The 24724-nt window shown below is 44.3% G+C and overlaps 1 protein-coding gene across 5 annotated transcripts in view; it reads right to left on the bottom strand.

Moving 5' to 3' along the window:
• Positions 1-15856: 15856 nt before the first annotated feature.
• The window catches only part of LOC147442268 (protein GAMETE EXPRESSED 2-like), a 195210-nt gene continuing 186342 nt past the window's right edge, over positions 15857-24724 (bottom strand). For 3 of the 5 annotated variants that reach the window (XM_086528497.1, XM_086528500.1, XM_086528501.1), the window contains 4 exons: positions 18341-18519; positions 16710-16819; positions 16384-16544; positions 15857-16301 (listed from right to left, as the gene is read on the bottom strand). In XM_086528497.1, coding sequence (XP_086384623.1) covers positions 16415-16544; positions 16710-16819; positions 18341-18519 — 419 coding nt within the window. In that variant the 3' untranslated portion in view covers positions 15857-16301; positions 16384-16414. Of the gene's footprint in view, positions 16302-16383; positions 16545-16709; positions 16820-18340; positions 18520-24724 lie in introns of those variants that run through there. The other 2 variants (XM_086528499.1, XM_086528502.1) reach the window with 2 other exon arrangements.

Below are 24724 nucleotides of genomic sequence, written 5' to 3'. Positions count from 1 at the left end.
ACTCTAAGGTTGGGTGGTGCACCCAAGATCCTTATCTCCTTCTCCCTCAACCATGGGAAGACTATGTCGGATGCTACATTGGTGTATCCATACTCAGTGAGTAATAAGGTAGTTGAAGCTGAAGTGGAATATTTATTGTGTCAAAACCTTTTGAGAGGGGGAAAACTCATAAAGATTGCTATTGTATTTCCAGCTCTAGTAAATTTTGAATATCATTTAGTTGATGATGAGTTATGCATGTTAATTGTATTGGATGACAAGAGTGTCACAGATCTTCCATAGTTGATGATATCTCTAGTCTATCATTGCAAGAGTCAAAGTTCTACTTGTCACGATTGCACTCTTATTCCAAAGTGTTTTTTCAGTATATTATGCTTGTTTGTATAATTCACATGGATTAAATCCTTGAAGCTATAACCAAGAAACATGCACTAAAATAGTTATAATTTGTTTGCCATCAATTATAGTTCGGTAGTTTTGGTACTATTACTAGGAGGCAATAGGCTATATTTCCTAGCTATAATTCATAGCATAACCATGCACAAGTAAGATTGTGTGCCTATGTCAAATCATCATGAGCCATTGGAATGAATGTCAGTGTTTTTGAATGAACGCAAAAAAAAAGTAAGTATATCATATAAATTCAAAGCATCGGATCTTTTATCTATAGGTCTTCTTGCTCTAACAAGATTATTTTCAGAAAAGGGGTTTTTAACTTATATTTTTGGAAAACCCCCGTAAATTTATAAAAAGGAAGGGGTTGTTTTATTATTTGATAACATATAATTGTAGGGGTTTTCAATACCCTTTAAAGTCACATGATATAAATCATTTCCTATGCATGAAACCCTTGAAAATGAATGGGACTCCATGTATTGGATACTAATTCCACCATTTCTTTAAAGCCACTCCTAGCTTTGTAGTAAAATAGCTAATTTATAATAAGTTAACTAATTGTTGGTAGGATAATAATGAGCTATGTTAAGCAGCTTGTGTACTATTTGTTAATAGGGTATAATGAGCTATGTCTAGTAGTTTGTGTACTACCTTTTAGGTAGATACTTCTGCTGTGATGATTACATATACTTTGTGATCGTGTGAAGATGCAAAACCGCATACATAATGTGATAGATGGTTTATATTGTTGGCCAGACTCAAACTATACTTATGTGTAAGTACATCAAAGAGATGACAAAGATGTGAGAAGAGAGCACCAAGTTGAAGCTGCTACAGGGATATGGTTGTTTGTGTGCACGGGTGCATGTATAGCTTTGTTCTACATTTTCTCAATCATCTCACAAATTTGCACAACTCTTGAGAAAACAGCTAAAAATATTACTTTTTGCTTACTCTTCCACATAAGGACTTGGATTACATTGTGTGAGTAGTCAATCTTGATATTTTTGGGCCTTCTAGAGGCATTTGGAATCTTAGATTTGTGAAATTTTGAAATCAAAATTTTGTTTAGAAACCAATTGATTACTACACATAAGCCACAAATTTTGAAATAAATAATTTCCCTAAAAACCAATTGACTACTACACAAAAACCACAAAAATTTCAGGCTCTTCAAATTTACAAGTAATAGGTGTTCTTCTCCAACATTTTCTTTATCAATGTATATGTCATGTGTGTGAGATAAGGTAGAATGAGAGCATGGTGATATACTCCATATGCAACATAATTTGTGAACATTTTATGTATGGTTGGTTGTAAGTTCATTATGGATGGCCACTCATCTATGGCTGATTATGGACAGTGATGGAGATGGTTTTGTTAGCAGATTTAATTTCTAGTAATTTAAGTATGGTTATGTGGAGAATGTATTTCAATTGTAGCCTTGGTGCAGGTTGATCCAAGTTTTTTCAAGCCCGACCTTGGGAGATTTGGAATTGTCGCAAGGTGAGCGTGCCCCTCACTAGACTAGAAAAAGATCTCATTTTCTATTGAGGGCTATGGGATGGCGGATGTATTACTTTGTGCATCATAGGCAAGTCCGTTTTGGGTATTGATATAATGATTTTTTATGCCTAGTTTGAGTCAAACTTATCAACTCTTGAGCAATTTGATTGCATTTTTGGACACTTCTCATTTGAGATTTTATAAAAAGAACAAGGTAAGACGTAGTCATATTTTTTCTAGAACAAGTAAACATGGTGAAGATTTTATCTGATGTTGCACAAAATGTTGAAGAGATGCTAACAAGGGAAAATTATAATGTGTGGTCTTATAGGTTGGAGAATTTCATTATGGGTGAAGGCTTATAAGACTGTTAGAAGTTGGAAACAATCAAAATACAATGAATGGTGAAGCACACATGGCATGGCGAGGTCAAGTAGAGACATACAAAACATGGATAGAGAATTCCAAAAAGCAGATGCATTGAAATAATTTATGTGTCAAGGATTTTTTAATACCATATTTGAAGCAAGATCAATCATCTAAGGAAGCATGGGAGACTTTTGCAAGAATGAATAGCTCAAATGCAGTCACAAAAATTTCATTTGAACCAGAGGTTACATTGTGCTTGGTGTGTATTGATCACATCTTGTGATAGAGATAAAGCAAATAGCTATGGATCTTGGCAGCATAAATGTCATTGGTCTCAATAACATCGAATGGTTTGAGACTAGAATACAAGTCTTTGAATACATCAATTTCAATCAGAGGAAACATGCGAGATTTTGAGAAGTTTGTCAACCTATGTTTGTAAGAAGAGGCTGCAATACAAAGGTATGGTTATGAAAGTCATGGTAGAAGTGATTTGCAACCACAGAGTCGAAGCTATTATTATAACCACCACAAAGGGGAGAGCCCACCAACCTTATGGATGTGGTGGTGGTATATTTATACGGCTGTAAAGAGATGATTACTACAATATATGGCATCTACGATCATTTTGAGAGAATGCTACACAATAAAATCAAACTTGTGGCCTTAGTAGAAGAGGCCGAGAAGGGTGCCACAAATCATATGACACATCATGATAAGTGGTTTGACAGAAAGGAAAGGCTAGAAAAGGGTGAGTTTGTAGCTATAAGTGATGATAAATGCATAGGATCGCACATGTCAGTTCTGTATCACTCTTGGAGAAAGGTGGGACTTATGACACTCTGGAAGATGTTTTATACGTGCCTACCATCACAAAGAATTTGATATCAGGCGGAGAAATGGTAGATTAGGGACTAGGAATTTAATTTAATTCTTATGGCTGCTTTATTGAGGATTTTTATGATGGTATACCAAGAAATAATTACACTCATTGGAAGCAAGAGATCTATGTCTACATCATGGCATGTATACAAACAAGCCAGTGAGTTAAGATGATTAGGCCATGTTATGGCTTTTGTCAATTTTCGAAGATTCAAGCATATACAAACAAGGCGTGTAGATGGAAGATTTGATTCTGACCATGTTTGTGAGGCTGGTCAATTTGACAAACAGACCCATTTAACATTTCCAAAGAGGGGGACAGTAAGGAGAAATCCTTTGGAAATTGTTCACTCAAGCACTTGGGGACTTGTGATCATACCAGACCAAATGGTTCAATATTTTACTACATCCAGAGATGAACTTAGCAATAGGAGAGGAGCGTATTTCTTGAAGGCAAAGTCACATGCATTTCAATTGCTTTTGGAGTTCAAAGCAATGGTTGAGATAGAGAATAAGTGTCACAATAGATACCTGCGTACTCATCGAAGAGGAGAGTAAAGACTGCACGTCAACTTATTTTGTTTAATTGCTTCCAAAAATCCTAGGAGAAGAGAAGCAAAGAAGAGGAGGACAAGGTGACAAAGGCGTGCAGAGGTGCAAAGTCAAATAGGTTTATAGGCGTAGGGATCCTCCACAAGATCCACCTCTTAAAGATTTCTCTTTTTCTACGGAGATTCTACTCACTTCTCCCAAGTCCTCTAGGGTTCATTGAGATACTTTTATACCTTCATATAGTCCTAACATAGATGATATTCCTCTAGCTGTGGCCATGCCAAAGTATAAGGAGTGTTTCCCCCTCTTGAATCTCAGAAAAATGTATATGTTGAGAAATGAAAAGACTTTTGAGAATTAAGACATGTAGTGATCAGCTTTGTACATTTGTCTTGAGGCTATGCCCTTGAGATGTTTATTTTCATTAGAAGATTTGAGAGAGAGAGAGAGAGAGAGAGAGAGAGAGAGAGAGATGAAATGGTAACGTCTTCAAAAGGCCAAAGTGACCTATGAGACTTGATACAAAGTCCAAGTAACAAAAAAAAAAACTATACTATGGAATCCTAAGCTGCTAGGTGTGAACTAAGCAGCTAGCTGGGATTGTGTAGGATTTGAGTAGGGGGTGAAGCGAAAGGAGGGCTAATACAACACAATGTGGGTGGGTGCATCCTCCAAAAGAGCTAAATAAAAAGAGATCCAGCATCGATCGATGGCGGATCTCATCAATCTCCTCCATGGTCAGTAGTCTGACCGGGCATTGTGCATGTCGAGCCGAAGTGATCCGAATCCTCTGACGCAGCCTCAGTTGATGCTCTGTAGTCCTCCGCAGTCGTGGGCGTCTGGATTTCCCCAGCTCGGTTGCTCAATCGATCAACATGCTTCTAGTGCGAGGAGAATGTGGGCTCTGCTATGGTAGTAGCTCCTCTGGCTGTCCAATCTCTGCTCTAACGAAGTCTATGATCCGTCTCTGAGACTGGCTAACCTCTCCTCTCATCAAGCTCTCTCTGAGGACCAAAGATGCCTGGGTTTGTTTTTGCTCGAGCTGTGCAGACACGTATCCCATGACTCTGAAAAGTGGTCCAAAGCCCTCTCTGAACAGGCAATGGAAGCGGCCTCGTATCTCGTATCTCATAGTGACACAGGGGGCATGTCCTGGCCTCTGCAGGTACTTCGCTATATCTCCCAATCTCGACTCGAAGCTGGTGTGAAGATGTGCGTATCTGGCCAATAGCACATCGTAACCCATGAGACAAATGGCTGTCCATGTATCTTGCTCTCCTCACAAAGCCGTCCTCTGTAACCTGGAGAAGATGCTCTTTATAGAAAGCCATCTTCGTGCCCATCTCCTTTGCTGGATGTATCCATGTCCTCCTAGTGTCTAGCTGAGTTAGGTCCTCGCGGATGAGCTGGGTGATCTCGGATTGTGTAAGAGTCAGAGAGGGTGCATCCAGGAAGGGGGGCAATCTGTCTATACTGAACCCATGTGCCTGAAACCATGATGTCATCTCCCCATACCAATATGTTGTATCTCCCTACATGGCTAACTGTCGAGAGGACTCAAGTGCTAGGCGGGCATATCTGTCTGTGGGAAGTTCCCACATGCGGTGTAAAAAGGAGAGAGAGAGAGAGAGAAATGAAATGAAATGTTATATTGATGTCTTCAAAAGGCCATATGACCTATGAGTGAGAAAGCTGAAACCAAGATGGCATTTGCGCGTACCAGCATGAGCTGTCATCTTTGTCGACCAATTGACAGGCCCATATCTATGAATGAAGGACACAAATCTGGTGAGAGCCTCCACCACAACCCATTCAACCCCTAGTTTAGCACTAATAATCTCATGTGGTAGTGGTCTCCAATCACCATGCCTGCACCCAGAGAAGATGGGTCCACTGAAAATCACTCCTAACAAAGTATAAGAGTTCACATCCTCAATCTCCTCATGCCCATACAGAAACACTAACGTTGATGCTTTCACCCATTCAATTGTAGTATTAAACACCATGACCTTGGTTTTACCAAGGTTCCGTGTGAGACCACTATCATGTGCACATGCCTAGTACATCAGGATGTTTCTGAAGTTCTTGAGATGAGTCTGCAATAAGCCCAATGCCATTTGCATACAAAGAAGGGGTATCCAAGTGCCTGGGAGAGAGGCTCCTCTATCTCCTTCTCTCGCAATATAAACTGAAATCTCATTAATGTAGAGGCCAAATAGTGTCGAGGAGAGTTGTCATCCTTGTTTCACCTCAAAAGTGGAGAAAACATCCTCAAATGTGTGCACTTTACCCATCCCTGTCTCACAAAGTGCCATAATCCCTCAATCATGTAGACGCATCAGCCTAGCTCTTGGAATTGTGTCTAAGGCTTCAAGAGTGGAAAGAACTCTCGTAAAACTTGCTTGCCCCTTTGAGAGAGAAATGAAATGAGATGAAATGATATATTAACGTCTACAAAAGGCCAAAATGACCTATGAGAGAAATGAAATGAAATGAAATGATATATTAACGTCTTCAAAAGGCCAAAATGACCTATGAGACCATCAGATACAAAGTGGTGAATCTAATACAACGTCTGAAGTACAAGTACAAAAAGTACTGAAAGTAAAAATGAAAACTGAAAATGAGTGTGAAATGTGAAATGTGAAAATGTAGAATAGGCCCTCAATGACAATCTGGGTGTCGTGCTAGAATGCCTCTGATCCTCTCTTGGAGTCTCCGTCGATGGAGTGTGCTCCTGTGTCTCGGTCGTGGTTGTCTCGATCTCCCGAGCTCAGTCGCCCTGTCAATGAGGGTGCCTCTCGTATGAATGCGGGTACAACCCTGTGCTGGTGGTTGGTCTCTTGGCTCCCTCGATCCAAAGAACTCTGTGATCTGTCTCTGTGACTGTCGTGCTCCATGTCTCCTCAACAGACTATCTCTATGTCGGTGTAGCTCAAGTAGATATAAGCCAAGGCATCTTAGAGAGAGAGAGAGAGAGAGAGAGAGAGAGAGAGAGAGAGAAAATGAAATGATACATTAACGTCTTCAAAAGGCCAAAATGACCTATGAGAGCAAACTGTTACAACATAGTGAATCTGATACCATGTCCGGAATCAGAAAGAACTGAAAAAGAGAGAGAGAGAGAGAGAGAGAGAGAGAGAGAGAGAGAGAGAGAGAGAGAGAGAGAGAGAGAGGGATGAAATAAAATGAAATGATATATTAACGTCTTCAAAAGGCCAAAATGACCCATGAGACCAATCCATTAAAACTGGTGAATCTGATACCATGTCTAGGCACAAAAAGCATAGTTACCCAGAACAAGAAATCGGAACGGGAAACAACGGGTAGGAACTGCCATTCCCTGTTTCGGACACTCATGTCTGAAACACGGAACAAGAATTCGGAACGGGAAGCTAGATTGGGAACGAGGAGCGGCGACCTGAAAATGGCCATTCTCTGTAACTATGACAAAAAGAGAGATACGAAAATGAATCCAAAAGTGCGTGCTACTAACTGGGACTGTGTGGGGTATGTGTGACCACTGATACAATGGGTGCCCAATACAAGAGGGTGATATAATGGGTGATGAATCCATCCTCATATGTACTCTGGATGTCGAGATAGTATGGCTCGAATCCTCTGCTGTAGTCTCCGTTGATGCTGTGAAGCTCCTCTCCTCAGCCGTTGGCGTCTCAATCTCCCTAGCTCCAATACTCGACCCATCCCCTGTGAGTTGGAGAAGATGACACGATTGAGCAAGAATGCAAGAACCTCTACCATCATATCTCTAGCATGAATAGAGTGATTTGCTACTAGACCATCATGATCGTATGCCCTGCTAGTCCTCATCCTGCCAATGGCCTTCTTTACCATCTCAGTGGTAAAGAAGGTACCACATAGATGGGCATGGCTCAGGAGGATCTGGAAGGGGTGTCTATCCAGGGACCGTATATAAGGATGTTGCATACTGACTCCACATATCAGGAGAAGTTAACACTCGGGGAGGGGAGTGCCCATGAAAGAAACGCCATGCCTCTCTTTGTAGCGCAGATAGTGTGTCGTGCTCTCTACAATGGGTGCTCCTCAGTGCAATGTGCGTGACTTCTCACTCAAAACAGAATGAAAACACAGGAAACAATAGATAATAGCAAATCAACACAGAGACACAGCAACAGACCAGACAATGAACTTGACTATATCAAAGGAACCAATATAGACTCTAGCATGGCAGCACCCTCAACTCCAGCCCAGAACTCACGAGTACAATGGGGATGTTGAGGCTCAAATGTGCGGGGATGGTGCAGACGTGCTATGTGTATAGACTCACTACTCTAGATGACGACGCTGGACCATATATGAAGAAGATGATAATGATGACCCTGTAGCAAGCTACAGTGTCACTTTCACAGGACACACAGTTAGTACAATTGGTCTGGTCTAGTTCACACTAGACGGACTCTCTGTGCTGGGCAGCGACACGTGGCAAGGATACGACGGTGGTTCTAGTGGACATTGTGGCCAGGTCATCACCACCACTCAATCTGGAGATAGACTTAGATGGTTGACATATATGAGTCGTTGGTGGCTCTTTATGGTGGGACATGAGTAGTAGCTGTTGGGTTATGATTATCATCTTCTTCATATATGGTCCAGCATCGTCATCTAGGTAGCGAGTCTATACACACAACACGTCTTCACCATCCCTACACATCTCAACCTCGATACCCCCATTGTACCAGTGAGTCCTGGGCTGGAGCTAAGTGTGCTGCCATGCCATAGTCTGTATCGGTTCTTTGAGATAGTCGAGTCATATGTTCTGGTTTGCTCTTGTGTCTCTGTGAGCTCAGTTGTTATCTATTGTTCCTTTGTTTTTAGTCCGTTTTGAGAGAGATTGTCAGGCACATTGCACTGAGGAGCAACCATTGTAGAGAGCACGACACACTATCCGCGCTACAGGTGCTCTCATTTTGGCGATCACGGTGGGACCTCAACTGAAGTCTCACTCTCTGTTGAGGTACAAATCGTGAAGCTAGTTGGTTTTTACCTAGGTTTGCCTACTTTGTGTAGCCTGCTGGTCTGGTCCTCTCTCGCTCTGGTCCAACCAACTCTCGTCCTAGTCTAGGTCTTCCTCGTCGCTAGTCTAGTCCCTCCTCGTCCCCGGTCCAGCCTGGGGTCTAGTCACTTGCCTGGTCTAGGAGAGTCTAGACCTGTCTTCAGCCAATTAAAGCAGTTAAAGGTATTCTTGCCCAAAGCTTGGTTGGATTGGTAGTCGCTGCATGACACATATAAGGCGGTCATTAGAGCGTCAAAGCGCACAACTGAGTCCTCTGAAGTACTACACTAGAAGATGACCCTTGGTACCTAGTAGAAGTCCATCAACCTCATCACCCATACCCCCACATACGGCATCACCCATTCCTCCATCCGGTTCCACATCTTCCAGGTCACCTTCCCTGGTAAAGCTCTCTCCTATTTTGTTACAACAAGCTATTGAGCAACGAGCTCGTGAGTAAGAGGCCATGGAGGCGTTGGCCAGTGTTTTGGCCAAGGTAAACATCAAGTTTCCTACCTTCAAGGGACTCTCTTCAAAAGATGCAGACGACCATGCAAGGAGGTTTGTATCTCTCTATCGGGGTCGTGGTCTTAATAGAGAAGATGCTTATTTGGTACTCTTTCCATCTACCTTGGATGGCTTAGCAGACAAATGGTACACTCAGTTTGCAGAGAACCATTTTGCAACTTGGGCAGCTTTAAGACAACAGTTCTGTGCAGCATTCAGGCCAGGTGACTACCAGGAAAAGGTTTTGGACGAGTAGGCCAACTTGGTGCTCCAGCCAGAGGAGACTTTTGCAGAACTCATGACTAAAACCAAGTCTCTGGTTGCCAAGCTTCCTCAGCAACCAGGGGAATTTATGGTTAAGGAGTGGGTGGAGAAGGCTCTTCCCAAAACTTCCAAGCAAAAACTCCAACCTAACGCAACTCTGGAGGAGTTTGTCGCGGCTGCTATTAGGATAGAGGGAGCTAGGAAGTTGTTCGCCAACTCCCCTCAGGTAGAGACCACCTCAATGTTTTCGGAAAGTCCTTCTGATCCGTTAACTTCTTTCCGCAGGGAATTGGAAGCCCTAAAGTTACAACGATCTCTTCAAGAGGAGAAATCAATCTCTCTTAGACAGGAGAAGGCCCCACATCACTAGGCTTTGGATCAAATCAAGAGGGAGCTAGAAGAGCTTCGGTCTCAGCAAGAGACTAAGGCTTTGGTATGGTGTAGCTCGTGTCGCTCTCCAGGACACCCTTCACAGGACTATCCCCTTCGGGCTTATTGCCACTTCTGCGAAAAGTTTGGGCATGAGGACAAGGACTGCTACTACCTCAAGGGATTGCGACAAATACAACAAAGTCTTGGTCCTACTCTTCAACAAGGGCCAACACCTGCATCCAACATGGTTTCTCCGTGTGGCCATCCACACCACATGCCACCTTTATTGACAGCCCCTCCTATGCAAGGTATGCAGAGCACTTTTCCCTCTCAGAGCTTTTATCATACCCATGCTCCCTCATCACCTCAAAGCTTCTATGCCTCCACCTCCAACTCCATGCACCAGGAGCAAGGACCACCTCGCCCTTCGACTCGCCCATTGAATCGGCCCATTTTGTGCTACAGATGCGGGGAATATGGTCATTACCAAAGCCCTTTGCCCGAAGGGTCCCCTCCCTGCCATCATTGCCCTGAAACGAAGGATCACTACAGTAAAGATTGCCCTAAACTTCATGCATCCGCGGCTGCGAACCCAAGTCAAAGCCAAAATGAGTTTACCTTTCCCAAGCTGAATTTGATAGCAGTGAGCCCCACTCCTCAACCACCCCCTTCCGCCCATGTGGTTACCACTCAAGAGAAGTTGCAGTTGGTAGAGGAGCCAGCGGGCGTCCTCACCTGGGCCCAGAGAGCCGCTCTCACTCTTAGCATTCTAGCAACTTCAACTCCCCCACACATTCTCACACCAGTAAATACCCTGCCTTCAACTATTAACAAGCCATCCCCCAGTGCCATGAAAGAATCCAAATCTTTGCTCTCCATATTGATGAAGCTTTCTTGGAAGCTGTTTCCGATCTACAGATAATCAAGGTACCAGAGAAACCACTGGTAGAACAGGAAAATCTTACAACAGAGATAGTCTTGAAGAACACCTTCCAACAAGTGTCCCTCTATGACGTGCTACGACTAGATGTGAGTTTTAGAAGTGACACCCTTGCTGTTATTCAGTCACTTTACCCTGAAGCAAGTCCTAGTGGCGGGCACGTCCTAGTGCGACCATCAGAGTCCTATATGATATCCAATCCAGCTGCTCCCCTCACTGATTATAGAAGCCCTCACCTGACAGTGTCCGTCTTGGAGCATCAATTTTCAGTAGTAACTGTGAATGGTGGATCTAGCATCAATATGATGCCTGAGTTCATTATGATGGCTTTAGGCCTACAGTCTACTCAACCTGCCCCTCTCACAATAACATTGGCCGACCAGAGGACAGTATACCCTGTGGGCATAGTGGAAAAGGTGCTCTGCAAGTATAAGATTTCACTTTTAGTTTGGATTTTGTTGTGATTCGTCTCCTACAGGTGGAGGGCGGATTTCCATTGCTCATCGCTAGACCATGGCTGCGACACACTAAAGCACTTCATGATTGGGGAAACGATGCCATGTGGATACATACTCCTGGCTCCCCGATGCAACCCATTCGCCTAGAAGGAGGCATGGATCCCGTCATGCAACATAGTTCTTTGTTCCTAGCAACCAGCCTTGAATTGGAACAGCCTACTCCACCTGACGGGTCACACGAGGATCTGTTATAGTGGTTGGATGCTACCAAATCTATGCCTTGTAAGTTATTATGGAGTCTCTATTTACTCTTTGCCTAAAGGTACACCCTATTCCAATGTTTCCACAATAACTAAACCTAATGAGCCATTTGAGCCAGCTCAAAGGTTGAAGGTCATACAAGCTACTCCTTATGCGACCTTGGTGGAAGCCTTTGAATTTGGTGAGTCTATGAAGAATCATATAAGCGGGAAGAAATCTCCTTTGCAGGAGTTCACAACCCCTTAAACATCAGCCCCATTAGTGTCTGCTTCTTCGAACAAAACAAAGCTGTGTCTAGCGATCTCCCTTCACAAAGCCCGTCCTGCTTCATGAATTCCTTGCTCATGATTGTTGTCTTGCTCATGGTACCTCCTCATGTTGTCCATCAACTGCTGCGCTCTGTAGCATCTCCTCTTTCACCAATGGACCATGGAATTCATATACAATGCCACCTTCTCACACCCTCTCGCCCCAACTCGCCCCCTACCCTCTCTCCCAGCTCGCCCCTCTCTCCCCAATTCGTCCCTTAACCCCACCGCCACTCAGTCTGGAGATAGACTTAGATGGCTGACGTTTATGAGCCGTTGGTGGCTCTTTATGGTGGGACATGAGTAGTAGCTGTTGGGTTATGATTATCTTCTTCTTCATATATGGTCTAGCGTCGTCATCTAGGTAGCGAGTCTATACACACAGCACGTCTTCACCATCCTTGCACATCTCAACCTCAACACCCCCATTATACCAGTGAGTCCTGGGCTGGAGTTGAGTGTGTTGCCACATCAAAGTCTGTATCGGTTCTTTGAGATAGTCGAGTCATATGTTCTGGTCTGCTGTTGTGTCTCTGTGAGCTCAGTTGTTATCTATTGTTCCTTCGTTTTTAGTCCGTGTTGGGTGAGATTGTCACGCACATTGCACTGAGGAGCACCCACTGTAGAGAGCACGACACACTATCCGCGCGTTAGACCCAACCGCTACTCACCATAAGAGCCACCAACAACTCATAAATGTCAGCCATCTAAGTCTACCTCCCAACTGAGTGGTGGTGGTGACCTGGCCACGATGTCCACTAGACCACCGTTTGTATCCCTGCCATCTCTCATTGCCCAGCCCAGAGAGTCCGTCCAGTGTGTACCAGACCACACCAACTGTACTAACTGTGCGTCCTGTGAAAGTGACATTGTAGCCTGCTATAGTGTGTCGTGCTCTCTACAATGGGTGCTCCTTAGTGAAATGTGCATGATATCTCACTCAAAACAGAATGAAAACACAGGAAACAATAGATAACAACAAATCAACACAGAGACACAGCAGCAGAACAAACAATGAGCTCGACTATCTCAAAGCAACCAGTACAAACTCTGGCATGGCAGCACATTCAGCTCCAGTCCAGAACTCACGGGTACAATGGAGGTGTCGAGGCTTAGATTTGCAATGATGGTGCAGACGTGCTATGTGTATAGACTCACTACTCTAGACGACAACGCTGGACCATATATGAAGAAGATGATAATGATGACCCAACCGCTACTACTCATATGTCCCACCATAAGAGCCACCAACGGCTCATAAATGTGATCCATCTAAGTCTATCTCCAAACTGAGTGGTGGTGGCCACGATGTCCACTACACCACTGTCCGTATCCATGCCACGTGTCACTGCCCAGCCCAGAGAGTCCGTCCAGTGTAAACCAGACCAGACCAACCGTACTAACTGTGTGTCCTGTGAAAGTGACACTGTAGCCTGCTGTACTCTTGAGTATCTACTCAAGAACAACTGGTATAAGTCTCGCGCCATATGAGAAAGGAACGCTCGCTTCTTCCATCGCACAAGGCGCCGAAAAAACCGGAAGGCTATCCGAGACTATCTGTGATTGATGACTCCTAGGAGAAGATCCCTTTGAAGCTGTGCTCTCATCTCTCTACAATCCTCGTCATACCAACTATTGTACTAGGAAAAGTATGTCGTGCTCTCTATTGTGGGTGCTCTTTAGTGCAATATGCGTGAAACCTCACTCCAACAGAAAGAAAACACAACATAGTAATGGAACAAACAACTCGAAGGCACAACAACAGACTCATAACTCAATGGAACTCAACAAACTCATGGAACCAGTACAGACTCTGGCTGGCAGCACACTCAACCTCAAGGCTAGGACTCGCAGGTACAATGGGGGTGTCGAGGCTCCAGTGTGTAGGGAGAGTGCAAATCTGCAGTACTAGACACAAGACACAAGACACAAGACATAAGACTCAAGATGCTAGACCATAGAAAGTAGATGAAGCATACGACAACTAGAACCAACTACACATAAATACAATCATAAAGAACCATCAGCAGCAAAATATCCAGTCCAGCTAAATCTATCTCCAAACTATGGTGGTGGTGATCTCGCCACGGTGTCCACTAAACCACCACCCGTATCTCTGCCACGCATCACTACCTAGGCGAGAGTCCGTCCAGTATGAACCCAGACCAGCTATAACTAACTTCATGTCCTATGCAAGTGACACTGTATCCCTACTACAAGTTGCCTGCCACAAGACCACTCACCGTCTCAATGAGAGAAAACACTGAAAATAGTGAAAGGAAACTGCATGTACTAAGTAAACTGAAAAAAGAACTACATATGCACACACAATGATGTTGAGGTACGCACTCTCAACCGTGTTAACCCAGAAAGAGTGTTGTCGCTACTTTTGCCACTGCAACACCCAAAGAGTCTACCTCCAGAGGTGAAGCCATAAGAACGATCGTAGGCGGTTTCACCCTGCTCTCGACAACTGGTCCTCTGTGAAAGTAGCCTCCACCTGCTGAGCGACAGATGGAAGCACCTTCCCTGGATGGAACTGAACCTGCCAACTGACATAGCCATGGCGGTGTGCACCAACAAATCCCTCACAAGATACTCTCTATGTCGGCTCATTTGTGTCTTGTGGGCGGGCTGCTGAAACCATGGGGATAGTAGTCAAAATGCTGAGACTGAGCACCCTCCATAAACTGTGTAGAAGGACCTGGTTGCCCATAACCCATAGGAGTCTGTACTTGTCTCATTGAACCAGTCCATCCATCCCCATAGTAATCGGAATATGGTAATCTCTGGCGTTGTGTTGTTGAGCCCCCATATCTCCTTGTAATAGCATCTCTCGAAATCCCTGAACTTGAGCTTTTAGGTCGTCAATGAATTGAGATTTCACTCTCAAGGCTTGGCGCAACGCAAATATTGTAGCATCTATGTCTGCTATTGCACTCTCGGTGACACGCAGGCATTCCTCCGTAACTGCATATGTGGCTGAGTGGCATTGGTAAGTAGCAGCCAACCACTCTGCTCTTAGCTGAATGGTAGCGATAGCATTCTTTGACTCCTACAAGATCTCCTTAGATAGCCGGAACAAGGAAGTAGAGTCTCCCACAAATTGAAGATCTAGTGGTAGAGCCTAGGCGTGTAGGGCTCTCAAGGGAAACTAAAAATGAGCTAATAAAATGCTCAATGGGTGAACCTGAGATAGGGAGAGATGACGAGGTAACTACAGGTGGTGTGTGGGAAATAGTAATTGTGGAAGGAGTGAAGACGGGAGAAGTAGGTAGAGGCATGTGAGGGAGAGGCCGTAGATGTAACATAAAGAGGTGGATCGGGAATGGCAGAGCTGACCACCGGTACAATAGAACTAGGGACGGAAGTAGAAGGAGAGCGTCTCGGGGAATGTGCGTCATCCTAGTCTGCCTCTCTCAGAATGGAAAAGGAAGTAGGGACTCCACCGTGTCTTTCATTACTTTAATGCTGTTCTTCTTCTTCCAGAATAAGGAGAAAAGATCAGTCAGAAAAGAAATAGATTGTGGCTCTGCTGTGCTCACAAGTTACTCCTAGACTCTAGTGTTCTTTTGGAAAAATCACAGATAGAGGCTGGCGGATGATGAAGCCTAAGCTGACCACTTTAAACTTGAAAGAAGCAGGCTTTCTTGCCCTTGCAAGAAACTCTTCATGCAGATTCGGAACAGAAGGATTTGCAAGCCGTTCAACCATTGGTTTACCAGAAGTTTTACAAGACAATCTCTTGCAAAATTTATGCTGGATTTTGCTGACAATTCGAAATAGGCTATTGTTATCTCATAGGGGAAAGTAGACTAAACTGTGGTGCGCAGAGTTGAGCTAGAGAATGGAATTTTAGTCACACTAGACAGAGACTGCAAAAAAATAGGATGAGTGAAAGATGAGACACCTGAAAGAGGAAGGTTGGGTAGTTTACCGAAGTTAGAAATTGAATTCCTAGGTTTAAGAAAGATCGTGCATGAAAAGAAAAAGGTAAATACAAGAGTTCATAAAAACCAACTTTTATTATCAACAGAGTAGTGGGAATCAGACAGGTTCAGAAAATGGATTTGCACTATCAACAAGATTATCATGGGAAAACAAGAACTCATAAAGGAGAACACTGTATTACATGTATTAGAGATAAAAGCGAAGAGAAGAATTCTTCTGACGAGAAGAGGGACGCCTGGATTAGCTGGCGGATATAGACAAAGGTTCTTTATCCCAGGTACATACAAAGCATCAGAAATTGGGCCACCTACAGCATTAAGAACAACCTTTCTAGCTCCCTTGCCTGGATAAGAGGCATTGTTGGCACCTATGACAATAGTCCCTTTAGGGAAAGTCTCAAGAGATGTTTCAAGAACACTGACATCCATATCAACTGCACCTTTTCCCATTGACAACTTCCAGGATGCTCATATTTGGTCTACAACTGCTACATCTGCAAACTTCAGATTCAAGGGGTATAAGTCCCACCACAATGTAGGACCTTAATCAAATCAAATGTAATATGAGACCAATTTTGCTTACCAAGCATGTGAACGGTAACAATCAATCACATTCAACCTTCGTCACGTGCCCTTCCCAACTTCATTTTGAAGGACAAACCTCTGAAGCTCTTGATAGAAGCCCAATGCTTCTTTATGTGGAATCCCAGTGAGGCCTCCATTTCCTCATGTGCATCAGACAACCTTGGTTGAAAGAAAAGACAACAATCATCAGTTTATTCTGAAGCAAAATTTTGGTACTCACCTTGCTCTGACTCTTCTCACGTTGAAATTGACTGTCAATTGGCATGAAATGACTCATTTTACTTAAGACAAGGCTAGTTTTGAAATACAAGTTCTTTTACATACCCCTGCTTCAAGGCATTCTTTTGCAGATTATAATGATGGGGATTAGAAGAGTTCAAGAACTCAAACTTGGGGCTAGAGGGTGCTGAGGGTATCCACATTGGATTGTAGAACTGTAATAAAAAAGGAAAGGGAAACCATATAGATTTTAGCAGCTCTTAAAACATGAGAATGAAGAAGATTCAGATGTATCTTAAATAAATTTAGAGATGAAGATTAGCACTGCTAAAAGAATTTCAACACACATTGAGTTACCTTTCACCCCCTCGATTTTCCATTCATTGTGAGTAGACACAAAAAAAAGCCAAGCAGCCCCACACTTGTATTTTGTGAAGGAGAAGAGTGAGATTTTCAATCATTTTCAGAGTGAGGTTTGCAAGTGAAATACATAAGACTGTCCGAGTAGTACTTCCACAATGAGTCTCTAGTTATATGCAAAAGAATGGACTTGGGAAGCGATTTGCATGTTGAGCGACTCCACAAAAAAATGAGATTGCTGAGAGAAAGGACGGGCATGGCTGCACAACTTATGCCACGTTGTAGCTACATTTGCAAAGCAATGAACTAGCCTATTGAGCATGCTCATAGGCAAGCCAAATAATCCTCTTAAGTGAGACCACCTAAATAATCCATGATACATTTGAAGGACAAATAAGGGCTTCTCAAGTATTTAAGAGGAGAGAGAGAAAAGCAAGACATGACTAGGATAGACCAAAATCATCTATCAGACACACTCCATTACAATTATCAGTCATCCAGAAATCATGCATACAGCCAGCGAGTTTCCCCTTCCTCTCTTGATCGATCTATATAAAATATCGATGAATACAGCCATCGCGTTAATTATCAGTCATCCAGAAATCATGAATACAGCCATCGAGTTTCCCCTCCCTCTCTCAATTGATTGATATAAGATATTGATGAATACAGCCATCAAGCTTCCCCTCCCTCTCTCGATCGATATAAGATATCGTTGAAAATCTCACTATGGTAGTCTCATGGGAAGATGTATCTCTGCATAACTAAGATGCCTTGGCATCTTCCTTTTGTGGCGCTCAATAATAGCTTTAATCATTCTATGATGCTGGTGTCTAGTTTTTCTATCCAGCATCACAAATTTAGAACATGAAAATCCCCAATGATACCTAGGCCCAGTGGACCTTACCCAGGATCTGATGGGTTCTTGTGCTAGCTCTTTTATGGATTTTGGGGCACTGTGTATGTACATATACTGCGCGGTTTCCAGCAGATACTTGATACCAGATGGCAGAGTCATTGTGCTTGGGTATTCTATCTTTTATTCCAAAGGGAGGTCTTCCCTTGTGGCATTGGCAGCAGCATAATGCCTTGCTTTTGATTGCTTCAAGATTCTTGTAGAGGTGGCTCACATACACATTGATTATGCACGCTGAATCAAGGTTCTTTGTCCTCTTATGTTAATGAACATTCTCTAGATGCTTGGATGCAGATTTCATTGCTCAGTAGGGCAATCTTTGTGCAATTGATGGCATTATTTTAACACTAGAACTAAGCTCCAACCTTTTAGGTCTTGAGTAAAGTCTTCCCGTTGCACACTTGAAATATTACAAATAGAGAACATCGAATCTATTAATAGGCCACTGAAGTCAACTTACCCGTGATGCGTCCATGTTACTCTCTTGATAAAGGTATCCTTTTACTTTCTGTTTTGATCTTCTTTGTCTGCATGCTACTAAGATAAACAGACAAATGATGAGAGCCATGAAGGTGAACACCATGAGAATTCCCACAACAAGCAGTGCTCTTGTCCTCATCACCACTTTGCTCCAAGAACCTGCGATCCATTGAAAAGTATTGATTAGGTCGACATGGTGTTGTATGGTATGATGATAGGGCAACTACAGTCCTGTGTCACACTTTCCTCACCCAATTGTAAATTTTGTGAAGAAATGAAAGAACAAGATGTGTTGCTTTTCTTAATCTACACCCACATCTAAGAAAAACCAAGCACCTACGGAAATTGTAAAAGCACACGATTACTGATCTCATGGTCAAGCTATTCAAAACAATGAGGTTTGCTTGGTATAATTCCCTGAGAACCACAAAGTTACAAGAAAACTGGCATAGGTTCAGCATGAAAGAAGCATAACCACCTATACAGGTCTGATACCATAATCTCGCTAAACACATTCTAAGTCGGGCATTGCAAGCTCTCAACACCAAAGCCAACATAAGTACTTCAAATGGTGTTGTAAAAGACAGATTGCAATGCATGCAGAGGAAAAACCTTTATCAACAATTGCACAGTAACTTCAGCACAGATTGTGTGATGAACGGTAAATCTATCTTCCTCTTGATTTTTTTCACATGTAGTGATAAGACAATCACTTCTGTGTAGCTGTGTTCTGAAGAAAACAGAATGTATAGCCTTGTCATGTTCAGCCAGTCCATACAGCCTCAGGCCTACAGCATCCTAAGAAACGAGAAGCAAGAAAAAAAGAAAGATTTTCTTTATGTCTTTGAAAGGCTGAACTCCGGCTTATGAGATAAATCAATGTACGTGTGTGGTATATCCTCTGTCATCCCAAAAAAGGAAAAGCTAAAGACTGATGAGCGGTGATTATGATGGATGGAGCTCTACTGCTAGGGGCTCAGAATACAGAACTATATGTGAAGGGTGTACAAGCATGATATGCACTCTAGCTAGCTCCATCTTGTACTATAATGGGGTGTAATATGGTACACATCAAAGATGGCGGTGTCAATAGCTCCCTGAAGAAAAAGACTGGGACTGATCTGAGCTGAGTCAGTCGCTCTGCAGTTTCACGGTGGAACTAGTCTCTGATCTCTGTGATCTCATGTTGGTAGAGATAGGGTGTTCCAGAACCAGGTGCTCTCCATCTCCTGCTGGCCTCGAGTGTCTCTGGTTTCTGGAGGTTGACTCCTTGCTGTGTGGGCCCCGAGATGGAGTGGATCTCTGAAAGGATGCGGTGATCTGTGTCTGGCGCCCCTCGCCTAGTGTTGTCTGGGCCTATAGCGATATCTCTCAGTGTCACTGTATGTCCAGTATAAACCTCCCAAAAGTACCATGTGTGAGGCATATGCCTCACGCTCCTGAAGGTAAGGAGCCAGCGGTGGCAGAGCGAACTGTGATGAGACCGATTTCGGTGGTGTGTAGTCCGTATGGGTATGCCCATCTGACCCTATAATCTAGGGTGTACCACCCTGACTACCGACCATCTCTGTACTCTCGATAGCAGATGACAAAGATCCCATACCCTGCAGCATAGTAGCAAAAGTAGTATAATCCATCAGATTGCCTGCAGCAGTAGTAGCCATGGTCATGGAAACCAGTCTGAGTATCAGTGCTAAGTGGAGTTGCGGTAGAGAGTATACCAAGAGTGACTCCATCCGTAGCACTGTGGACCAGTGCAGGATCATGCAATACATAATGCAGCTCCTGCCTGAAATCCTCTCTCACAGCCCTAAGATCTGCTACCTAATTCTTTAGACATGTGATATGATCCCATTGACGAACTATATCTGAACATCCTTCACGAAGAGTTGCTGAGCATATTGTAGGAGCTCCCGATATATAGCATTATATGTCGCAGTGCGCACCATGCAGCTGATGAGTACCTTCAGCATGTGCAATGCATCTGATGAGTACCTTCAGCATATGCAATGCATCTGCCATGGAAATTAGAGCCCTCCATTCATTCTTTGAAATTGCTTCGGAATGCTGTAAGAAAGGGACTGGCCTTGTGAAGTACAGAAAAGAGGGCTCAGATGAAGAAGGTGCATAAGAGCATGACTTAACGATTAGTGTGAGTGAGTGACGGGGTTGGTGGTGGCAGGAGTGAGGATAGGAACAGGCGTAGAGGAAGGGAATAGGGTGGAGCGGATAGTAATAAATAGAGGTGATGTGAAGGGGGGGTTGGTGGGGGAGAGTGGGTGTGGTGTAATTGTTGGCTATGCGGGATATGTGTCGTGACACAGGAAAGTGGAAGGCGAAGTGGCTGTGGCAGTGAGAGCTGGGGAGTGTGATGCTTTGAATGAGACAACAGTCTGGCTCTCCATAGAGGAAAGCCAAGGCGCTTAATTGCTTGTAGCCCCGATCATGAAGTGGGTTGTTGAGATGCTCCAATCGCAAGATGATGCTACTATGCAGGGTAAGTCGAAGTGAGATGTTGGCACCAATTAAAGGAAATAGCAAGAGCATTAAAGTACTAAAAGACGGCCAAAAATCTGTCTGTCGTTCTCTCTTATAGAGGAGCTGGCGAAAAGAGTAAGGACGGTTCTGACATATGCATTACACAATGGAGGCAAAGTAGGTGTGACAACTTGGGTAGTGGTCTGCAGAAAGAAATGATAATGCATCCATGGATAAATTTGCTAATTACAAAACTAAGATCAATGTGATGACTTTAACGACTCCTAACAAGCTTGCATAGTGGTAGCTTGTGACAAATTTGAATAAGTCTTTGTATCTGCCAGAGCTGATGGGTAGCTTTGCATATCCATGGTAGGTAGTACCCAAGGCATCCCTCAGGACTAAATAACACATAGCATTAAAGAGGGGGGGGGGGTAAGGGGATCGAGGATAGAGAAGTGCGCGCACAAAAAATCAGGGAGATTGCAGCCGTAGATGGACACTTAAAAAACTAAACCCGGCCACAGACTAAACCCGGGCAGCGCCTATGTTTTAATAATAAAACCCAAAAAAAACGGGCCATGGTAACAGCATGTGCACGCAGGTGGGATGGTTACCCCATGCGTCTCAATCTGGGCGACGAGGCCCTGGGTTCAAATCGAGTCGACGTCTGTCCACATTTTCGCGTTGACTTGTCGCGCGTTCGGGTTTAATATGCCTTGGGCTTCCCGCGCGCCCGGGTTTAATCTACCTCGGGCTTCCCGCGTCCACTTCCGGGCCGTCGATCCCATCACCCCCCTCTCTTTAATGTCATGTGTTACTTAGTGTCATGGCAAGGCATCCACAGCTAGAGTACAACGATTTAACTTAGGGAATGTCAGCATGAATTGTAGAAGGAAAAGTGTAACGTGCTCTTTGCGCTCTCAGTGAATGTGGGTGCCTCTCAATGCAGCGTGCACTCTTTCTCTCTCTCTCTAAAACAGGAAAATCCCCCAATTTTCAGTTGGAGATTTTTGAAAGAAAGTGCAAGAACCTACACGTTTACAAAAGGCAAAACAACTCTGACAAAAACTCTGCAGAAAATCATAAAAGCAAACATCAAGAATGTATGATTTATTTGGGGAAACGCTATGTATACATTATGCGGGACAGGGATGTATGTGTGATGTGGACATAGTGGGTTGACTTGGCAGAAGTGCAGATTGTATTTTTGATGGAGGTCATGACTGCTTTGCCGGTGTGTAAGCCCCATCCGAAGGCAACCTTTGTGCTTACAAACAAGCGGATTACATAAATGGAGAGGGAGATGAAAGACTAGAAAGCAGATATGGAGGGATGGTGGAAAGAGAAGGCCAACCTTCTTCAAATGTTTCTCAACGAAGCCGCGCAGTGGAAGAAAGAGAAAGAGGACCTGCACGCAGAGTTACAAGCACTTAAGGCGGAATCCAAAGCACTTAAAAAAGAGGTCTCAGCTCTTAAGCGAGAACTTGCTGATAGAGCGAGCAGTGGACTAGAGGAGGGGGAATTCCAGCTTTCGGTAGTAGAGGAAATCTAGGTCATCAAAGAGCAGGTACGGATGATCAAAGAGGAGGAGAAACAAAAGATGGTAAAGACGTCTTCGTGGATGGATGTGATCACGAAGACGCAAAAGAAGGCGAATGAGGCCGAGAAGTGGATAGAAGTCGCTAAGAAAGGCAAAGGGAAAGAAACCACATCTGTCCCCACTCCTACAATCATCAACATGACTCTAGCAGAAGAACAGCGCAGGAAAACTAGAGCTTTGCATATAAGAGTAACTGGTCTAAAAGACCGAGATGATGTGGACGGGGAAGTTGAATTTCTCCGCATGATGGGTAGTGAGGCTACTCATACAAAGGCATGGAGGGTGGGGAAGAAGACACAAGGCAATGGGGAGACTTCAAAAGGGAGAGCTTTAATCATCCGTTTCCCATCCATGGAGGCAAAAGACTTCTTGAAGAAGCGTCCTACACTAAAGAAAACGGGCATATTCCTTGGAGATGACCTCACTCTCACACAGCTTGCGCATATGAGAGAGGTAAGAGATTTAAGCAGCAAGGGAGAAGGGAAAGACAGCCTTCTACAGAGATGGCCGGGTTGTGATTGTAGAGCGGCGCTCCACATGACGGTGCGAGACCCATGAGACCACACTCAAAGTTGCCACGTGGAATTGTAATGGATCTATGAGACTTGATGTGGGCGCCTTTGAGGATAGTTTCAGGGGAAGAGACATTGTCTTCTACTCTGAGACACATCAGGCCCCTGGGCAGTCTATGCCTCACATTAGTGGATATAGATGGGAGACTGCCTCCTATAGACAGGAGACACGATCAGAGCACAGAGGGCAGGGATCAGGAGGAGTGGCAGTGTTATTCAGGGAGGAGTTGTAGCCATTGATACATAGAGCCCGCAGAGATGAGCAAGCTAGGTACATGTGGGTGAGACTGAGACCAGAGATAGACAGATATCTTTACATTGCTATTTGCTACTTTCCTCCGAGCACGTCAGTGTATGCACCACCCAGAGGACAGTCCCTTTTCTCTATTTTGGATGATGACATATGGGAGTTCTCTAGAGATGGTGACATCATCATTCTAGGGGATTTCAATGCTAGGATTGCCCATCATCAGACAGTATTTTATGATACTTCAGAGGAGATGCTGAGAGAGCTGGATGCTGCAGAGACAGGCCTATCCAAACTATCACAAGATGGAGAACACACTGAGTATGGACGACACTTGATAGACATGGGGACTGCACATGGATTGGCCATCTTGAATGGCCTACAGAGATTTCCCGCTTCGGGGGGTTTTACATGCTTTCCACACAGACATGGAACCAGCACAGTGGATTATGTCATGGCACAGCCGAGCCTCATCTCTAGTATCCAGAATCTCACGGTTGGACCCAGACATGTTGGTGTGGCAGTGGATCATGCTCTTGTGTCAATGACCAGCTCTTTTCAGTTTAGTGTAGCACACAGGCTACGGACAGCAGCCCCTACTCGCTACATCTTCACGAGGGAGACAGACTCTGTATACATAGATGGGATCTACAGACGCCTATGCACAGAGGAGCCAGGGCGACCTCTGGAGGAGCTTACTACTATATTGACACAGACACTAAATGATGTAGCAGCAGAGGCATACCCACATACCCAGCCTGAGCAGAGACGCCGTTCGGGGAGCATGCCCCAGAACAGTTGGTATGATGAGGAATGCCGGGACACTAGAGCTAGACTTCAGAGAGAGGTGCTTTTGGGGACATCACTCACAGACAGTCACAGATTGACTTCCGACGCCTAGTGCGGCAGAAGAAGAGGGCATTTTTGGCTCGGCTAGAGCAGGATCTATATCAGCCATTCTTGAGTCAGGACTCACACGAGGCATGGCGGCTCTTTCAGGAGCACTCCCCCCCCCCCCCGCCATCACTTCTATAGAGGACTGGGGCCAGTACGCATCATCTCTATACACAGTTCCTGAGTAGCCCCCCCTTCCCGACCCTCCCGATCTATGCCCACACACATGTGCTTTTTTCACCGCGGGAGATGGTGAGGAAGGCCATTGACAAGATGAGGACTGGGAGAGCATACGATCATGATGGTCTAGTGGCTAAGCATTTCACGCATGCCAGAGATCTAGCAGAGCTTCTAGCAGTGATGTTTAAGTGTGCAAGGTGTGAGGGCTTGCCTGATACTTGGAGCCTATCTACTATTGTACCTATCTTCAAGTCAGGAGACCCTATGGAGCCTGGGAATTATCGCACTATCATGATTGGACACACATTGGCACGGTTGTACGCATCTATTCTTGAGCAGCAGCTGAGTAGATGGGCACAAAGGAAGTGGATACGCGCGGCTGGGCAGGCA

The sequence above is a fragment of the Adiantum capillus-veneris genome, chromosome 14, assembly GCF_014529385.1.
Source record: "Adiantum capillus-veneris isolate H3 chromosome 14, ASM1452938v2, whole genome shotgun sequence".
Classification (NCBI taxonomy): domain Eukaryota; kingdom Viridiplantae; phylum Streptophyta; class Polypodiopsida; order Polypodiales; family Pteridaceae; genus Adiantum; species Adiantum capillus-veneris.
The sequence above is the reverse complement of the archived record's forward strand: the minus strand, read 5'-3'. Positions and strand labels throughout refer to the sequence as shown.